Below are 18891 nucleotides of genomic sequence, written 5' to 3' on the forward strand. Positions count from 1 at the left end.
TGTAACAGAACCCATGAGCACCACACCAGAAATAAATACAGTTTTGATATTCCTAGAGTACGACTTAATCAAACTAGAAATGCTCTACAAATCAAGGGATCCAGATTGTGGAATGACCTTCCCAACCATGTTAAAGACTGTACCTCTCTCAACCAGTTTAAGATAAAAACGAAGCTATACCTAATAAATTCCCTGTAACCTAGCTTACCCCTCTATTGTCAACCAATGTCTGTTTTTTTTTTAAGAGCGCTGTTTGTCGACAGAATTGTATTTGTGCTGCTTTTTCAGCTATGTTTTCATTCCATGTTTCATTTTACTCTTTATGCTCAATTAGTATTAAGCTTTAGTCATTTAAGTTTTTCATGCCCGAAACGCTTTGCGTAATAGTGGCTTTAGGCATTGTATGTACTAGCCCTAACTATTAATCCATCACTCTTTGTAAAATCTCTTGTATGTATGTACCTTACCTAAATAAACATTTGATTTGATTTGATTACTGATGAGGAAAACACTTTGGCTGGACGACGGTCTCGCTTCATGCAGGTCGGTGTTCAATCCCCGACCGTCTAATTGGTTGGGCACCATTCCTTCACTTATTTTTTTCCTAAACCCTTAGCCTCATATCCCTTCCAAGCGGAATATAGTCGTAATGACTTAGTACTTTCTCCTGAAAATTACCTGACCTTACCTAAAATACTGTTCATTGTTTAAATACAAAAATCTAAGACTTTAAATACAAAAAGCTAAGTGCCTCTTTATTCTTAAATAGCCCAGAAACTTTCTAAGAAATAAGAGATCAGAGCCTCTTTAGTTTGCAATTCTGGGTCTTCGTCTTAGACAAGTTTGTTTTAACCTAGATTAATTTAGTCACTCAGTATGTGGTATGTCAATATTCCTTACACAAGGCAAAGAGGAGCTATATATTGAAAAAATATACATAAGAGTTTATCACATATTATGGCTTAGGATATCGTGGTTATCAATAAGGCACGCGTCTGTAGTGACTCTCTGAGGATTTTGTCCAGTTTATCACAACTTTGTTTTACAAGCCACATTAAAAGTGATTCACATTAATGCATTTCGTATTTTACAAACTAGTTTACATAAATAAGTGTTGAACATTTTTGAAAAACAAATATCAAGCACGCCGTCCTTCCTGTTATTAAAATGGAATGTGTTTGATAAAGGTAAACGAGATATTCTTATCAAACGTGAATGATATATTTTCTTGGAAGGAAGGCGGGCAAGATGGAGGAAGTGGATACCACCTCCACAACACCACTCAGTTGGAGATAAGATTCTTCTCAGAGTGCAGGAGTGACTCGTTCTCCTTTACGTGTTCCATCACCAGCGAGGACTGTGACGTTGTGTCATGTGTTCCAACATCGACGTGTATTGTAAGAACCGTTGTAGCTTTACCTTACGTGTTCCAACATGTCTGAGGTCTGCACAGTATTAGCTGCAGGCCAGGGTGAAGGGAGGAGGAAGCCAAGCAAAGAATGTTTATATTTCAATATGTTTCACTGTGCTAATAATTCCCTGTGTTTAATTGTGAGTTATTTATTATACTTGTTTTGTGTGTTGTATGGCTAATAGCGTCACACTTGAGTAACACGAATATTTTAGTTTTATGTTGACCAAACCACACACTAGAAAGTGAAAGGACGACGACGTTTCGGTCCGTCCTGGACCATTCTCAAGTCTTGTAGTTTTAAGCATTTTCCCACATCTTGGCCGAAACGCTATGCGTATTAGTGACCTTAGGCATAGTATGTACTAGTTCTATCTATAAATCCAACATTTTGTTTGTAACTCATCTTGTATATATGTACTGTTACCTAAGTAAATATTTATTTATATATTTACTTATATTATCAGGGTTGGTGGCGGCGGTGGCGACGCTGCTTCTCTTCCTCTGCCTTGCCCTCTGCCTGGCCTTCAGGTATTACCAGCGATGGACATCAGCTAAGCAGGTACATACCTACAAATTAGGCGTCATCTACTGACGAAATCGACCTGTTATTTATTTCTAGCGTTTTGGTGAGATTAATTATAAACGTGAGATAAACAAAATCTGTGATAGTTTTCATTTAGAAGTTCAGTCAAGAGTAAGATAATTATGTGAGTTTCTCACATATGTACACAGAGAGGTAGGTTGATAATAGTAAGAACAAATATTTAGAAATATATGCAAGTGCCTTTACTGACACATAAGTATCGTGTTGCATGAGGCTGTTCCTTAATCATCGTCACTATCGGCAGTGCTTGCTGGTGCTGCGTCAGTTGGAAAAGCCATCAAAGAAACAGCAATGTCAGCTGGTCAGCGAATTACGACCTCCTTCTACGATGGCCCCGTCAATCCCACCAAAGCCTCCAACGCCTCCACGTAACTACAAGATTCGGAAGAAGCTTTCCCTTAAACCCTCCCTGCCTCTACGGAGCCACCGGACCCTGAAGAAGCTCTCTCTCAAGCCCCCGATGCCTCCACGAAACTACAGGATCCAGAAAATGGTCTCCGTTAAGATCACGGAACCTATAGGCAATCATACGAAGAAACGTTCCATGAAGCCACTACCGTCTCCGCGTACCTACAGAATCCTGAAGAAGCTTTCCCTCAAGCCCCAACGAACGGTTAGCGTGACGGTTCACCCCCATCCCCCCGACCTAGACACTACCGCCCTGGAGCACTAGCTGTGTTGTATGGTCATCACCTCTGCGTTGAACATGGTAACAAGGGTTGATAACCATGGTAACAATATTTATTTTTCTTAGAGATTTTCCTGCATGGGCCACCACCACCATGTAACAATTCAAGAAAGGTTGTCTTCCTCTCTTCCTTTGTAACAATCGAGAGCTTGTCGTGGACTTGACCTCTGTTCTTTAGTACCTCCTGGAGTTGAGAGCACAGACATATAAGGTTCCTCCAGTGTTTATCTATGTAGAGTGCCAGGGTTCAGGGAGAGGTTTAGAAATGTGTGAGGGGTTTTGGAAGATTATGGTGAGGTTTTACAGCTGATTTTGAGTCAGTGAAGAGTAGGTGGGCTCATACTTTGACAGTTTGATATATAGACTACGATTCAAATGTAAAACTCAGGAGATCTCGATCCTTTGTAGACGATGAGTCACAATAACGTGGCTGAAGTATGTTGACCAGAACACACACTAGAAGGTGAAGGGACGACGACGTTTCGGTCCATTCCTGGACCATTCTCAAGTCGATTGTGAATGGTCCAGGACGGACCGAAACGTCGTCGTCCCTTCACCTTCTAGTGTGTGGTTGGTCAACATCTCGATCCTTTCCTTCGCTGTGTGCATAGGGTCAGTAAGTCATCAGTTTTTATCACCTAATGTCAGACATCTTACACAGTACATTTTTTGCCCTAAGAACAGTTGGCTTCGTCTTGCCCCATGACCCTCCAGCCTGACAAGTGACATGGAGGCGGAACCTTGGGGTAGACTCTCCAGTCAAAATGTTTACCTGAAAGCCACTAACACTAGTGACCACGACGAGGACAGGAAGCCGGCGACTTGTCGAAGGTCCCCCCATTTGCCTTGAACTTTTCTAGTTGTACTTTAAAAGTTAACAAAGTTTTGGCATTTACGGCTTCGGTGGGAAGGCAGTTCCATGGGTTTATAACCCTGTGGGTGAAAAAGCATCTCCCATTATCAATCCTATATTGTGGCTTGTTGAGCTTGAAACCGTCGCTCTTTGCGTTACATCTGACTTTTTGATGAAATTGTCCGGATCAGTATCCTGTAACTTGTTCAGTATTTTAAGTTTCAATGAGATCCGCACTGTCATGTCTGGTTTGCAGTGTTAGTCCTGTAGCCCTCAACCGTTCCTGATACAAGAGTTGACTTAGCTCTGGAATGACTTTTATTGCCCGGTGCTGCACTTTCTCCAGAGCAGCTATGTCCTTCTGAAAATGAGGTCGCCATGCATGGATACAATTATCCAAAGGGGGATATACCAGAGATTTTTACAGTTTAATCATTACCTTATTTTCCTTAAAGTCAAAAGTACGCTTGATTATTCCAAGAGTTTGATTAGCTTTTCTGACTGCTGCTCTTGTTGTGTTCCTTTTAGTGAGTGGTAGGTTTTTACTCCAAGATCCTTTTCTTAAATGATCACCACTTACAAAATAATAACAGGAATCAACCATATTGACAAAGAGGAATTCCTGAAACCAGCAACTTCAAGAACACAGATTCAAGTTAAGGAAACAAAGGTCCCGAAAAAATTCTAGAAAGTTTTCTTTTGCAGAGTGGTAGATGGTTGGAACAAGTTAAGTGAGAAGATGGTAGAAGCCAAAACCGTCAGTAGTTTCAATGCGTTATATGACAGAGTACTGGGAAGGCGGGACACCACGAGCGTAGCTCTAATCCTGTAACTACACTTAGGTAATTACACCACCGTCATCATTCTCCCTCTACAAACAGAGGACATGAGGGTCGATCTAGATAAGCAAACAACCCCCCCCCAACTTCCTTCTCAGCTTACACCGTCGTCTATCAACAAGACCTTGCGACGTAATCTCTTCGCCAGCCTTAATCCGCATTCGTGATATATAATACATGTAACAGAAAGCTAGAATGGTCCCCAAGTCATAAATCATTTAAGAACTCTATGACCGAACCAGAGTTCGAACCTGCATTACCAGAGCTCACCCCCTGGTGTACACAGTACCATGACCACCTAACCATTAACCATGTATGGGTAGGAAAGTCGTTGACAGGTTTGGTCGAGCTTTATACTTTCCCAGCATGCTCTGAAGGAACCAGCCAACAGAGCCTGCTAGGCTCGAATAATGCCCTCAAGCCCCACGTTAGAAATAGAGGATGAAAGTTCCATGGGTAAGGAAAGAACCAGATTAGAGCCATGGGTCATGGGATACAACTTACCAGAGCAGTGAGGGAAGCCACGTTTGAGCTGGTGCAGACATGATACCTCGTTCCTAGTGGCACTCGCTTTTCAACGGGGAAGATCACTGATCCACACAGTTCGCCGGCTCAGATGCTGATCCCTCTCCACCCTCACAACCCAGTCGACTCAAAAATCTACCCACACACCAAAGAGCTAAAGCTCAACCCCCGCAAGCACAATTAGGTGAGTACACAGGGGCCCGTCACAGGAGAATCCTCTATCAGGTGTCCAGATTAAACAAGGCACAGTGGGCATTAACACTTGTACGCTGCCACAACAGGCAGGAGAGGGGAGCTGAAGCTACACACACCTGCCCAAGAATGACACACGAGCCCCTCCTCCAAGTTAAGTCAACACCCATTAGGGAACTTGAAACCAGTATATAAAACATTGGTGCAATAATAGTCACTTTTATAGATATTATACCAAGTGGGGAAACAACTTATCTATCAACTCTTATTATCCATTAAATCAATTCTATGCTCTAACCAGGATGAAGTAATTAACAAATAAAGACTTAAAACATCAAAACTGGTTATGCTTGGCCCAAGACAATCCACCCCACTTATCATCAATAGAACTAGTGCTGGTACTAATCATGTGATCCTAGATGTTACCGAGCTCTGGAATACCCTACCCTTAGTGTAATTTTTTTTTTTTTTTTTTTTTTTTTTTTTTTTTTTTTTTTTTTTTTTTTTGAGATATATACAAGAGTTGTTACATTCTTGTACAGCCACTAGTACGCGTAGCGTTTCGGGCAAGTCCTTAATCCTATGTATGGTCCCTGGAATACGATCCCCTGCCGCGAAGAATCGTTTTTTCATCCAAGTACACATTTTACTGTTGCGTTTAACAGAGGCTACAGTTAAGGAATTGCGCCCAGTAAATCCTCCCCGGCCAGGATACGAACCCATGACATAGCGCTCGCGGAACGCCAGGCGAGTGTCTTACCACTACACCACGGAGACTGCTAAAGTATTAAAGTATAATTGTACTGTATGTGCATAATTAAAATTACAAATTGTGGCTATTTATTTTATAACAATTTCATTCATATGGAAAAGAAGAGTTCAGAATTGCAGAATGAAATTACTTGAACATGTTAAACCAAACAGCTGATTCACTTACAGTACAGTACTGTACTTGCATAAACATAAGAATTACAAAATATATAAATACAGTATACTAATTAATACAAGAATCCTAAAACTTTTATTTTATCTTTCACCACCTAACTTAATCAAATTTTATCACTTAAACTGGAAATAAAAAGACCTGAAAGCCAACTTAGTCTTTATTCATGTCTGCACAACCACTAAAGTCCGTAGTCTCTCCAAAGCATTACATATAGAAGTTACCCTGGCAAAGACATCATATATAATCGTTTACTCAAGAGCTGAAAATAAAACTTGGGAAAAAATAATAAAGGTTTATGGAAGACACAATCTCCTTGCAGGATCTAGTATGAGAAATGTGGTTCTGCCTGATACTTGCATTGTTGCAGACATGTTGCTGCACCTGTCATGTCAAAGACATTCAACTTATTTTTATGAGCAAGAATTACAAAGCTCAGTAAATTATTTAAACACTGTACACTGATATACAGATATATGTACAGTACTATTATATGCTGGTATTAAATTTTTAGCCGCAAAATAAGAGCACACACTTGTTGCATTACAATTAAAAAGCAATGACTTGCATCACCCTTAAGAGATACATAGGTAATTTTATTAAGAGACTTTTCTCATCCACATATTACTTTATATATACAGTGTTTGTTTCTACATTACAATAGGTTTAGGATGACCTTCGATAAAACCACACCACAACCTCAAGTCTTACCTTCTCAATGCTCTCAGATAATATTTTATTGAATGACAAACCAGACAGCTTACAGTGTTTTAACATGAATTTTTTCACCTTACAGCACAATGGAAACTCCCCAACGAATTACTTGTAAATTTAAATAAAAATAATTTGACAATTTTTGCTTGAAATATATTCCTAACTTACTCAATAAAAATAAAATTACATTATATACACCTCATTTCATGTTTATATAAAACCAGTTAAAAAACAATAGTACAGTACAGTACTAGTAAAAGTGACAGTGAATTAACATTTGAATATTATGCCCCAAGTCTGTGCCTTTTTCTGCCACAGAAAGCTATAATATCCAGCTTTTTGCCTATTTCTGTTTGAATGACCACTAATATATATCAATGTAAGCTAAATTTTCCTTTATGCAGTTATTTCCAATTAATTTGATATTTTCTTTATCTAAATTTATAAGAGGGATCAATATATTATTAACAAAGTTATACAATTGAAGGTAGCTGCTTTGCATAGATATATTGACAGCCATAAACATCCAAACTTGGGATATGGCTTCTCTTAATGGACAGTTCCATCCAGGGTTTTGCTTGACATTAGTACACCATAGAGACATTTAATAAAAAATCTATTATGCTCATGCAGGCGATGAGTCACAATAACGTGGCTGAAGTTGTCTGACCAGACCACACACTAGAAGGTGAAGGGATGACGACGTTTCGGTCCGTCCTGGACCATTCTCAAGTCGATTCACAATCAACTTGAGAATGGTCCAGGATGGACCGAAATGTCGTCGTCCCTTCACCTTCTAGTGTGTGGTCTGGTCAAACTATTATGCTCATGACAAAACAATGATGTCACAACTACTATCCCTTTAAACCAGAGGTTCTCAAAACGTCTTCTCACCAGGTACCTTCTGCATTATCACACCATTCAATCGTACCTCCAATTATCGAGGCTGGGTTAGCACAAATAAATTTCAGCCAGCCCTCCATTCATCCTTTAGAAATGCTACTGCATACTTTTAGTGGTTCACGAACCTGCTTGAAGATCCATTTTAAACAAATGAACTGACCTCGGCATGTGTTACTATCTTGTAACTAAAGCTGACTACCATCATAAGAAATAATGTAGTATTTAAAATACTCAAGAAAATGGTAATGAATGGTTTTTAATTTTTTATTGTAATGTCAGTTAATTATACCTTACATGATGACTTGCAGTCAACATTAGACAGCTAAAAGTTGATGATTTGTCTTATAAATGGCAAAAAAAATAAACATGGAAATTCTTCTAAATTTCTTTAGAGGGCAGATATTATAACACAATTTAGGGCAATTAATCCAAATATATATAAAAAAAAACTCTTCAGCTTTTCAGTAAAAGCACAATGTAAGAAATTCTTAATGCAACTTGAACTTATTTTTGCAGAATGCCAAGGAGAATCGGGTTCATTAAGGATTGCAATAAATCCATTTTTTTTCTCTTAAAAACTCCATTCGGTTAGATAAATTACCATATGCACAGTGTTCATATAATCTGCTGTGCACACACAACTTCTCAACTACTTGGGAACTATGAATTACGCTACAATTGCCCACCCCAAGAGCAGCAGCCTACACAACTGACAGGTGTGGAAATCATATACACAAATCATGCACTATATCCATAAATTCACTTTCATTTAAAGCAGTAGGTCCCAAAGTGAATGGGATGACTTAAGAGGGCACCAAGGAGGCGAGCCCCTCCAAGTGATAAGTCTTCATCACTTATTTATGACCGCCCTGTTAAAAGGGACACTGGGATGAGTTTATCCAAGAAAGTTTGGAAACCACCAATTTAAATGACGAGATTCAAGAGCACTCTCACTAAACCTTCTCTCTGCTATACTCAGATTAAACCCTTCAACTTTACCACACCTCCTTTACACTCAACTCTCTTATTAGGTTAATTGAACATCCAAATTTTCACTTTTACAAAAATTATTCACTGCAAAAATTAAGGACTTAAAATATTATCTAGGAAAATACCTTATCATGCAAAAATGATCCTCTGCCCTAATCTAAAATTTATTAATTTTGAATCATCTAAGAAAATACCCCTAACACACTCAGACCTTGTTCATCATGTTCTTGCATAACTCGTATCATCCACTTGAATCACCATAACCAATCTTCACTCAACTTTTTTGAACACGGTATATTGCACCTGGCTGCATCACATGCTTTACCCATAACTCTGGTGGCATGTACAACGTCTCACTTTTGTGGGGGAGTTTTCCTGTGGGAAATGGGAACTATACTGTATTCACTTTTAAGGTTGTATCTCAGCTTTAGAAGGCAATGACCATTTATATTTCTTTAAAATCGCCTACCAAGGCAATTAATTATATATATTTTTGTACAAATAACTTGCACAGCATTTGCAGTGTAAAATTGATGAAAAAGGAAACAAAATATTCCTGGTCATTTGGTTGAATGGAGCACAAAGTTCCATGAATGATTTAAAGAAATACCGAGTAGAGAATAAGGCTTTAATTTGATAAAAATTCTTACAGGTGAAATGTCACCTTCAATAAAGTGTACTCTACTTGACATTTCTCTATATCCCTGTCTGTATTACTTTGACAGCAGGAAAAAACCTATTTTACCCTCCCAAAACATACAACAGGGAAGAACCCAATCATATCCTCTGAGAACATACAACAGGGAAGAACCCAATCATATCCTCTGAGAACATACAACAGGGAAGAACCCAATCTTATCCTCCAGGTATGTACAACAGTGGAGAATTCACTAACCACACTCTCCACAGTACATTATAATATTGCTTCCCTCAACTGACAGGTTTCACCCTCAAGGCACACACCACACGGCAAGCATGAAGTTGCATTCCCCATATAAAATCATTACTACGAAAAACAATTTTGTTTTTAATTCCAATGAACACAAACTGATATTCTTCATATCCATTACTAAAGTAATTCTTACAAAATGAACACAATATATAAATTTTCTACAGTAATATTAGGGAAAATGGGGTTCTAACATTACACCAATGTTTATATACAGGAATGATACAGGATCACACACTGCTTAAACATGACAAGACTGGCTTACTAAGTAGTTAGTTTAACTCCAAAATACTGTACAGTACAACAATTAACTTCCCTACAAGGGAAGGAAATTTGGGACAACAAAGGCAATACTTCAGGTCTTCTGAGAATCTCTCAATCTATTATTCTAAACAATTTGACTTAACAACTAAATAAGCACGGGTTTCCTTTAATTCAAAGGTCGTTATACAACTAACCTAACAAAATTTACGCTCATGATTCACACCAGTAACACGTTCTTAATTACCTACTGATAACAATAGTTTAGTTATACGATATATACCATACATCATTCACTATATCTGCACAACTGCCAATAACAATATTATGTTCAGAATTAACGATACGTAACAATTTATAAGAATCATCTCGGTTTTCATTATAATGAAAATATAAAACATGGAATAATTATAGATCAATATTCCACCATTTTAAGCTAAGTAAGACAATTTGTAACTCAATTCAATGGAGTCAAAGTATGTAATCCAAAGAAAATAATCATCCCCTATCAGAAATGTATTATGCATGATATGGTTTATCTCAATGACTTACACAGATGAATTAGCATTGAACACTAAATAGGTAACATTAATTTGTAAAAGATGCATCAGAGCAAGTGTACTGTACTTGCATTGTTACTGTACCAAATTAATAAGCCAAGGAATTGTACATCACACATGCAACTGTAGGTGTGTGTGTATAAGCAGATAGTAAACAGCCCGGCCTCGGCTGCCAAATGAAAACACTACCTTTCGGAATATAAAGGGGCAAACTTATTTTACACTCCCGAGTCTATTCTCACACTGCAGCACCACTCAGTGGTCAGATATGGGTTTTTCATCTCCACATTGAAATTCCACTGAATATTTTTGTCTTCAACCATTTTTCTTGTATTTTACCACTTGTATATTGTTGCTGCAAGACAATCCTCATCCTTTCCAAAATCATTTATCAGTACAAACACATGGCGACTGCTTTGCCTAAGTGATAGCTAAACCAACATCACTTCTTTGGCAAATTATTCATCTATACCTTTAAAAGTCAACTGAAAATGTCAGCTGAAGTGTCTGGGAAAGATGCTACATCTATATTAGCAGGAATGCTTTTCTTTGCACTGGAACATTTCTCTGTTTCAATATATTCTAAATTATCCTTAATATTTTGGGAAGTGCAGGGAGAAAGTTTCACCTGGACTAACATCCTTAGGTATATAACTATACTTTGCTCAGCATTAACTGTAAACAAAATATTTATCAGAACAAATATTAAGAATTTTTCTTAGGTCAACTGACTGTTTGGGAACACACACACACACACTTCCCAAAAATCTTTATTACATCACTGATTTTTAGACCTACCCCAGCATTAGGGGTTGATCACCATGACCCAGTCCAAAGTGTGGTTTAGTCACAAATGAGGCCAAGTTCATACAGTTCTCAGCATCCATATCAAATGTTAAATATACTGAGCAAACAATGCACATCTACAGAGCCACTTCAGTGGTTTAATTATCACCTTATATTTTTTAATAATAAAATATAAGAACATTTCTGAAGAGGGTCATTTGTAATGAAATCATTTAAGTACACTTGAAATGCAAAAATAAAATAACCAGCCAGGTAATTTTAATAAAACAAGGAAAATGGAACATTTATATACTATTAAGTGACTTCTTGCTCATATTTAAGTATGATGTATGCAACTTCTACTCTATCTGATAGACTAGTTAAGTGGTTTCAGAAATAAAGAAATAAATGACTACTTATAGATTTCTGTATTTAAATCATTTACTCATTAATGCCAACAATATATGATACCTTTATTGTCCATACCTTGATGCTAATAAAAGATTACTTTCAAATAATATACAGTAAATACTTCATAACCAATTTCTTGTGAAACCAAATTTTTGTATAAACAACAATTGTTAACCAAGAGGTCAGTGATGGCAGAAGACCTTGTCATCAGTATAACTCAAAATCATATATATCCAAAGTGTTTCACATTTCTGGCCAAATTAAACTCACATACTGTAAGTTTATGACATTTAATATTCAGTCTGCAAAATAAAATATAAAATCGGATTGATCTTTATTTTTGAGAAAACTACTGGTATATGACCAGCAAAATTCATACCAGCAAGTAAGAGACTAAAGAGTAGATACAATGGCTACCTCAACCCTATCATAAAAATGAGAGAAAACTGCCTCGTCTTAAGTACACTGGTTAATATATCAACAAAAATGGTGTTTAATCAGCTGGTTCCAATTAAATGTCATCCAAGAGCAAGTGGGCCTAAGGTGCCTGGTGTGGTTGTAGTTCTACACAGCCTCATGAAGAGTTCTATTTAATCTCCCAATTTACACAAGTTTAACACAAACAAAATAAATGCACCGATTTACAAGCTGCTCGAGAATAAATCTTTGAATAATGCCTCAGAATTGCACCTAGTTTACGTCTAAGGCTATGAACGATTTAAAATGTTAAACAACACACTAGAAACGATGAAGAACCTGATTCTAAGTATGTTAAGGCTCTCTTAAACCTATTGATTATTGAAACACTTGGGAATAAAAAAAAAAGTGCTTTAAAAAATAATGCTTCCCAATGATCTAGTGTTATATGTGGGAGAAAGCACAGTTTTTGCATATACTGTATGCTTGTGTGTTTACATAAACTCTGAAATACAGTACTGTAATGTAATAGCTTTTCAAGTTAAATGTGAAAACACTTTCAGCTAAATATTCCAGCACACCTCATTAAATGTATAAAATAAAAAATAAAAACTTAAACATTTTTTGTTTAGATCCCAATAGATCAATATAACAAACTAGAATCATATGTACATGGCAAGTAACTGTACCACTGAGACATCCATTTCAAGTACCTAAGAATACTATCTACAGATGGAAAATTGTTCTTCATGCACTGTTTTCTTGTAGTAACTGCAACAGAACTTGTCCATGTATGTTGGAAGCTTAAAAGGTCACCCAGCCACTTCCAGAGCCTCCACTTGGTGGATTACTGCAGAGGAAAACATTAAATATGGAGATTAATATCAGATACACGAATTGGCCAAGTTCCTCAAAGTCCAAAAGATAATAATTCGGCAGGCTTTTAAATGATAAAATTATAATGCTGAAGTCTGTAAGTAATAATCTAACCTGGGAGGTGGTGGCTTGACAGCAGCACTGGCAAAATCACCCCAAGATTCACCAGTACCGCTTCCTGCTCCTGTTTGAGATGCAGGACTGCTCGGGGCATCTGATAAATCTCCCAGTATATCTAAATTACTAGCTGCAGATGGAGGTGATGATGTAGTTATGCCTGCAGGACCTGGAGGAGGTGCTAATTTCACTCCCCCTGGTGGCGGTGGCAACAGCCCTAAACCACCTGCACCTCCTTTGGGTTTTGGTCGGTTGATTCCTTCTTGGCCCTCCTTTTTCTGTTGGGTGAAAGATTTTCAGGATAACTTAAAACTTGTGTACTGTATATGATATGATTAGGAAATAACCCCTTCACATGAATGGTGAAATACTAAAGAAATTGTTCATGACCTTTGTGAGACCAAAGCTGGAATATGCAGTGGTAGTATGGTGCCCATATTTTATGAAGCACATCAACAAACTGGAAAAGGTGCAAAGACATGTAACCAAATGACTCCTGGAAGTGAAAGACTAGAGCTACAAGGACAGGTTAGAGGCATTAAACATGCCAAAACTAGAAGATAGAAGAAAAAGAGGCAATATGATCACTACGTACTTTATAATAACGGGAATCGACAAAATTTATACTTTCACAGAGTGTAGATGGTTGGAACAGGGTGAGAAAGTGGTCGAAGCCAAAACCGCCAATAGTTTAAAAACGCTATATGACAAAGAGTGATGGGAAGACAGGACACCACAAGCTCTCATCCTTCAATTTTGGGAATTTATATTGCCCTTTACTGTATACAGAGCTGTACGGGAGTCCTTTACTGTATGGGAGCTGGTCGGCCAAGCGGACAGCGGACTTGTGATCCTGTGGTCCTGGGTTCGATCCCAGGCGCCGGCGAGAAACATTGGGCAGAGTTTCTTTCACCCTATGCCCCTGTTACCTAGCAGTAAAATAGGTACCTGGGTGTTAGTCAGCTGTCACGGGCTGCTTCCTGGGGGTGGAGGCCTGGTCGAGGACCGGGCCGCGGGGACACTAAAAAGCCCCGAAATCATCTCAAGATAACCTCAAGATACAGATTATAGATTTGTTTCATGTACAAGAATTTATGAATCCATTGAAACATTTGATAAATTCAGATAATTGGTATAATTATCTGATTTCAGATAATTATTTCAGATAATTATTGGTATAATTATTAATTAATTATTAATACTGGAATACCGGTATATTACAGGAAATTATTAATACCAGTACTGTATATACTTTCTTAGAATTCAGCGGAAAAAGAAGTTTGCTTAGCTGGTATACTATGCACAGGCTTGAGTAATATGCACAGGCTGGTGTAATGAGCACAGACTCAAAACATCACCACCACTAAGACATCAGCAACAGAGCCTGTGTGACCGCCTCAGATTGAGAGACGTGAACAAGAAGCAGAGGCTGGCTATTTAGACCAAACCACAACCAAGGCAGAACCCACAGAGGAAGATTTAAAAATAAAGTATAACAAGTCAGAAACCAACTTCAAAGCCTTCAAACCATGATGAGCCATGATGAGAGTTTGAACCTATGCGCTGGGTGTTCCCAGATGCACGCTCTAGTAGACTGCATCTCGACATGGTAAGAATTGCAACCTGGGGTACTACAGTAGAGGTACTGCACCCAAGGGTCCCGAGGCTTCCCCTGAAGCCGAATCGGAGTTTCACACAATCCCCCCCATGCACTCGGGCTCTGTCGTTTAGTATGTCAACCTCTAACGCCCCTCTTTCAAAACATGATGTGATGCACCATTATTTGCATCAACAAAAAGATCATAATAATCTTTCCTGACTCCTCTGCCTGCTGATGTAGGAAGGTAAGGCTATATATCTCACACTACTCTAGTTTATATCAAATCAACATTCTCAAACATATATAGGATGAACCAGTCTTGTATGGAAATGGAATAGGAGTCATATGACTCATCAAGAAGAGCTAAGAGAGTAGCAGATTTTTTTTTTTTTTTGCTAAACCACTGCTGGATCTACTCTCCAGTCTACTGCTAATGTTGGATGAATATGACGGTCTTTAATCAAGGGTTTAAGATGAACAAAATAGAGGCATGAAAACATTTGAATATCCACACACAAAAATCACACTAACGTGATGTATCAAACGAACAAATCCACAAGGGTCGTGACGAGGATTCGAACCTGCGTCCGGGAGCATCCCAGACACTGCCGGGATGCTCCCGGACGCAGGTTCGAATCCTCGTCACGTCCCTTGTGGATTTGTTCATTTGAATATCCAGTTCCTTTCCAAGAATGGAAAAGCACCAGAATATGTGAAGTCAATTGGTACCACAAGAGGAGATGAAGAATTAACACAAATTCTTGCAAAACTGTTTTCAAATACAACACAGAACAAAATGTCCACTGTCCACTGGACCAATATTTTTGTGCTGTACAGTACTTTTTACAAGGTAAGAGATAGAGAAAAGCTACACCTTAAGATAAATGTGCCTTGTAACTATTAAACTAAATATACTTTTTTTTTTACACACAAGAAAACGTTTACACAAGTTTGTGTTTTTTTTTATACACACAAAAAAGACCTATTAGAAGAACTATACAATTTCACTTACTGTTATTTTCATATTGATTTTAATAGTCTGACCATCCTTGAAACCTAGATCAAGGCTGGGTTTTCCCTCTTCTTTCTCTTTCTCTGCTTCTTCTTCTTTCTTGACCCATTTGAAGTGATCTTGAAGTGCTACATTTAAGTCAAAGCTGTCAGACCTATCTCCAAATCCTATCCCAATGAATGCCGCTCTTCCTGAAGAAACATCAATAAAATTTGAAGTTAACTATTGAAAAACTTCATGTTTTCTATCAATTAATAACAGGATTAACAGAATTATACTCATATTTCTTAATGATAACATCTAAGTAAAACCAGCGTTGAATATAACAAAACACCTCTTTCAGGTGGCGGTGGCTCCTTGGTGCTTGCTGCCTGGCAAGCTCTTCCCAATTCAATCCACACTAGGCCTTAGAGTCATATACAAGCCTACCATGAACCAAAGGCAAAAAGTTGGCCCCCTCTAAGAGGCACAAGGAACAGGGGGATTATAAATCACCCTAAGAAAAGGCTAGAAGGGAGCAAATCAAGTAGACGACAGCAAGGTAGACAAACCATAAAAAATGGGACAGCGAAACCCCAACATTCATGATCAACTCAGTGGTGAAACTATTCTCGTGTTTATTCCTTCTCCCCGTCTCATCCCAGATTCTTTTCTTGGTTCCCTTCAAGTGCTATATAGCAGTAATGGCTTAGTACTTTTTCCTGATATCCACCTATACACCACCAGGGGACTGCATACTTTCCTCCTCAATCCATCAACCTTACCATCTCAGTTATATACAGTATAGCAAATAAGATGAAAACCGAAGCCCCTGACCAAGGGAAGGAGGGTCTGAGGAGCCACCAGGGACCCCCCAAGAAAGAAGCATTTCATTATGCTGAACGCTTGCTTTTTGGGAGGTCTACTTGGTGCTATGTCACCACTGCGAAAAAGCAAAACAGTACTCAACAGGGGGTAGAGGAGAGCTCCAGAAAATGCCCCCAAGGTCACAAAAACCACACACATACAAAGAATGTTCACAAAGTAATGAGCTGCCAGAACCCTGTTTGACTACCAAATCCCTGGGCCTGAATATTTGCCCAAGACATATTCGATAAAGCTGCCAGCAGAGCCATAAAATTACAAACCTCATGGGCCTTAGGGTCGACTGCAGGTTGGCTAAACTTGACACTATAGACACAGACAAACATGCTCTGGAACAAGGAACCAAGGACTCTAGATACACAACAGTGTTCTCCCACACACACCATTAGTAGCATGGCAAGGTAATGTCATTTGGCTTCAACCAGACATAATGTGACACCCCTGGCAAAACCAACCAAGCATCAATCACCAAAGGGCTCCTCAGGAAGCCAGCCATCTCATTCTTGGCCAGAAAGGATGGACAGGGCTATAAACAAAGAAAATGACTCCCAGGACCAAAAGAGCATAACACTAACTTCCAGAGGAGAGCGTGAAGCTCCCCAACCAAGATATAAGGAATGAGGGCCATGAAAACCAAGTCCTTGAAGAAACAATCCTGGACCAAGAGGTAACCAATACCTGAGTAGAGGAAACACTCAGACCAAACTAAAGACCAGGATGCCTCTGGTTTTGGCCTCTGGTCCCAGGAAGACTCATATATGACTCAAGAGTCTGGCAGGGAATGAATTGAGTGCAGCTTGTCATGTAGCATCAAAGGAGCTCATACAGAAAAAGAACTGAAGATTTTTTGTCAATTAATAATAATAGTGTTCATGTAAAAAATAAAAATTTTAGATTTTTATTATATTTGTACCATATACATCAAACATTTTTTATATCTTGGAATTTCTTGTTTGCATTTACTGCATATTAAAGAATTTTTGTGGTTAAAACTACAGTACTGTACAGTAATTTTCAGTCAGTTAATTTTTAAAATATCAAATCAAATTCAGTGTAGACCTTTACCCTTGAAACCAGCCATTCATCTTAGGAATATGCTGTACCCCTGACAAAGAAATCTTAATCAAAAGTCTGTAACATTACCTCCTTCATCCTGTATTCTAAGAACAAAATAACGTGAAGAATCTGTAACAGATTCGATGGCCACTCCTGGGTATTTATCGATAGGACACTTGGCAAACAGCTCGCCCGTCGTCTTGTCTTCTAGTTTGACGATACACTCATTTTTTTTGTTAACGAGCCGCATACGTCCAGTCCAGTCTGGGGTTCCGAGGTTCCAATCTGCTGCTCTGGAAAATATATACAAATGTTTCTTATGCAGATAATGGCCATGAGAGAAAACAATGAAACCTGATAAGGGTTTAAGATCTGTCTGGTCACAAGGTGTGGGTTACAACAGTTAATATATACAAAGTTGATATTTTACTTAATCCTTTGAGATCATTAAGTAAATTTCATTATTATACATTCAAATTCAAATTTTTTATTCAGGAAACGTGCATACATAGATGATTTACAAACAAAATTAGATTTATAGATAGAGCTCGTACTGTACATACAATACCTAAGCCACTAATACGCATAGCATTTCAGCAAGGTGGAGGGGGGGGGGGAAAGTACAGACTAAAACTTAATAGTAATTGGGATTAGGTATAAATTGTGTTATAAATTGTTCTCACCCATTTACTTACTGGCCAGACCCAAGGTGCTTTACCTGCCTAGACAAGTGACATACACATCCCTCACACCGCTAATAAAGTATAATATAACTCAATATTCAATAGAGAATGGAAGCCAATCACGGGAAATTAGCTTGCAAAATCTTGAGACAAAAACAACTCGAGTTGCAGAAATAGCTTTCAAGCACGTTACACATGACATAATCTTATATGATACTTGACACAAGGACAAGCAGCACAGAGCTTTTGTATAGTGCCAAGTACATTAATGACTCAAGTTAAATGTCAAGTGGCAGTAGAGGAGCTGCAACGCCCCCCAAGAAGGTCAGCAGAGGGGCAGTTGGTCAGAGTTTCTACCTTTATAAAACCCTCTACGTCACCCCATATTGTGTTACTTAGCTCATGACAGGTGCAGTAGAGGCGAGTACATTACCTGTAGCCTCTGTTAGTGGCTCGAGGAGGTATTTTGTAGACGAAGACCTCGGACTTGACAAGCAATACGCTCTCGTAGTCATCCATTGCTGACACTTCTCACACACTATGGCACCTCTCAAGTCCGTCTCAAGTTTAACATATTTGAGTTATTTTAACAAACTTTTCAAATGTATACCCGTTTCTAAATAAACAATAAAAG

General features: G+C 38.4%; 2 protein-coding genes across 2 annotated transcripts; one reads left to right on the forward strand and one right to left on the reverse strand.

The window, feature by feature from the left end:
- The first annotated feature begins 1270 nt into the window (after positions 1 to 1270).
- On the forward strand, positions 1271 to 5584 carry LOC123763419 (uncharacterized). The gene is made up of 3 exons (XM_045750573.2): positions 1271 to 1397; positions 1879 to 1973; positions 2263 to 5584. The coding sequence occupies exons 1-3, from the start codon at positions 1373 to 1375 to the stop codon at positions 2689 to 2691; spliced, it is 549 nt and encodes a 182-aa protein (XP_045606529.1). The 5' UTR covers positions 1271 to 1372; the 3' UTR covers positions 2692 to 5584.
- A 621-nt stretch (positions 5585 to 6205) lies between these two features.
- Positions 6206 to 18848, reverse strand: LOC123763150 (NECAP-like protein CG9132). Its single transcript, XM_045750114.2, has 5 exons — positions 18691 to 18848; positions 17662 to 17867; positions 15655 to 15845; positions 13040 to 13320; positions 6206 to 12899 (listed from the first exon to the last, which is right to left on the reverse strand). The coding sequence occupies exons 1-5, from the start codon at positions 18774 to 18776 to the stop codon at positions 12854 to 12856; spliced, it is 810 nt and encodes a 269-aa protein (XP_045606070.1). The 5' UTR covers positions 18777 to 18848; the 3' UTR covers positions 6206 to 12853.
- Between the last annotated feature and the right edge of the window lie 43 nt (positions 18849 to 18891).

Source organism: Procambarus clarkii, chromosome 49, assembly GCF_040958095.1.
Source record: "Procambarus clarkii isolate CNS0578487 chromosome 49, FALCON_Pclarkii_2.0, whole genome shotgun sequence".
Lineage (NCBI taxonomy): Eukaryota > Metazoa > Arthropoda > Malacostraca > Decapoda > Cambaridae > Procambarus > Procambarus clarkii.

Bases quoted from the DNA above. Each gene is read 5' to 3' on its own strand.
- LOC123763419 (XM_045750573.2), top strand. From the start codon at position 1,373: ATGTGTTCCAACATCGACGTGTATT. The intron at 1,398-1,878 runs GTAAGAACCGTT...TTATATTATCAG, and splicing joins TTCCAACATCGACGTGTATT to GGTTGGTGGCGGCGGTGGCG. The intron at 1,974-2,262 runs GTACATACCTAC...CACTATCGGCAG, and splicing joins GATGGACATCAGCTAAGCAG to TGCTTGCTGGTGCTGCGTCA.
- LOC123763150 (XM_045750114.2), bottom strand. From the start codon at position 18,776: ATGGATGACTACGAGAGCGTATTGCTTGTCAAGTCCGAGGTCTTCGTC. The intron at 17,868-18,690 runs GTAATGTACTCG...TATATTTTCCAG, and splicing joins GCCACTAACAGAGGCTACAG to AGCAGCAGATTGGAACCTCG. The intron at 13,321-15,654 runs GTAAGTGAAATT...TTCACCCAACAG, and splicing joins AAATCAATATGAAAATAACA to AAAAAGGAGGGCCAAGAAGG.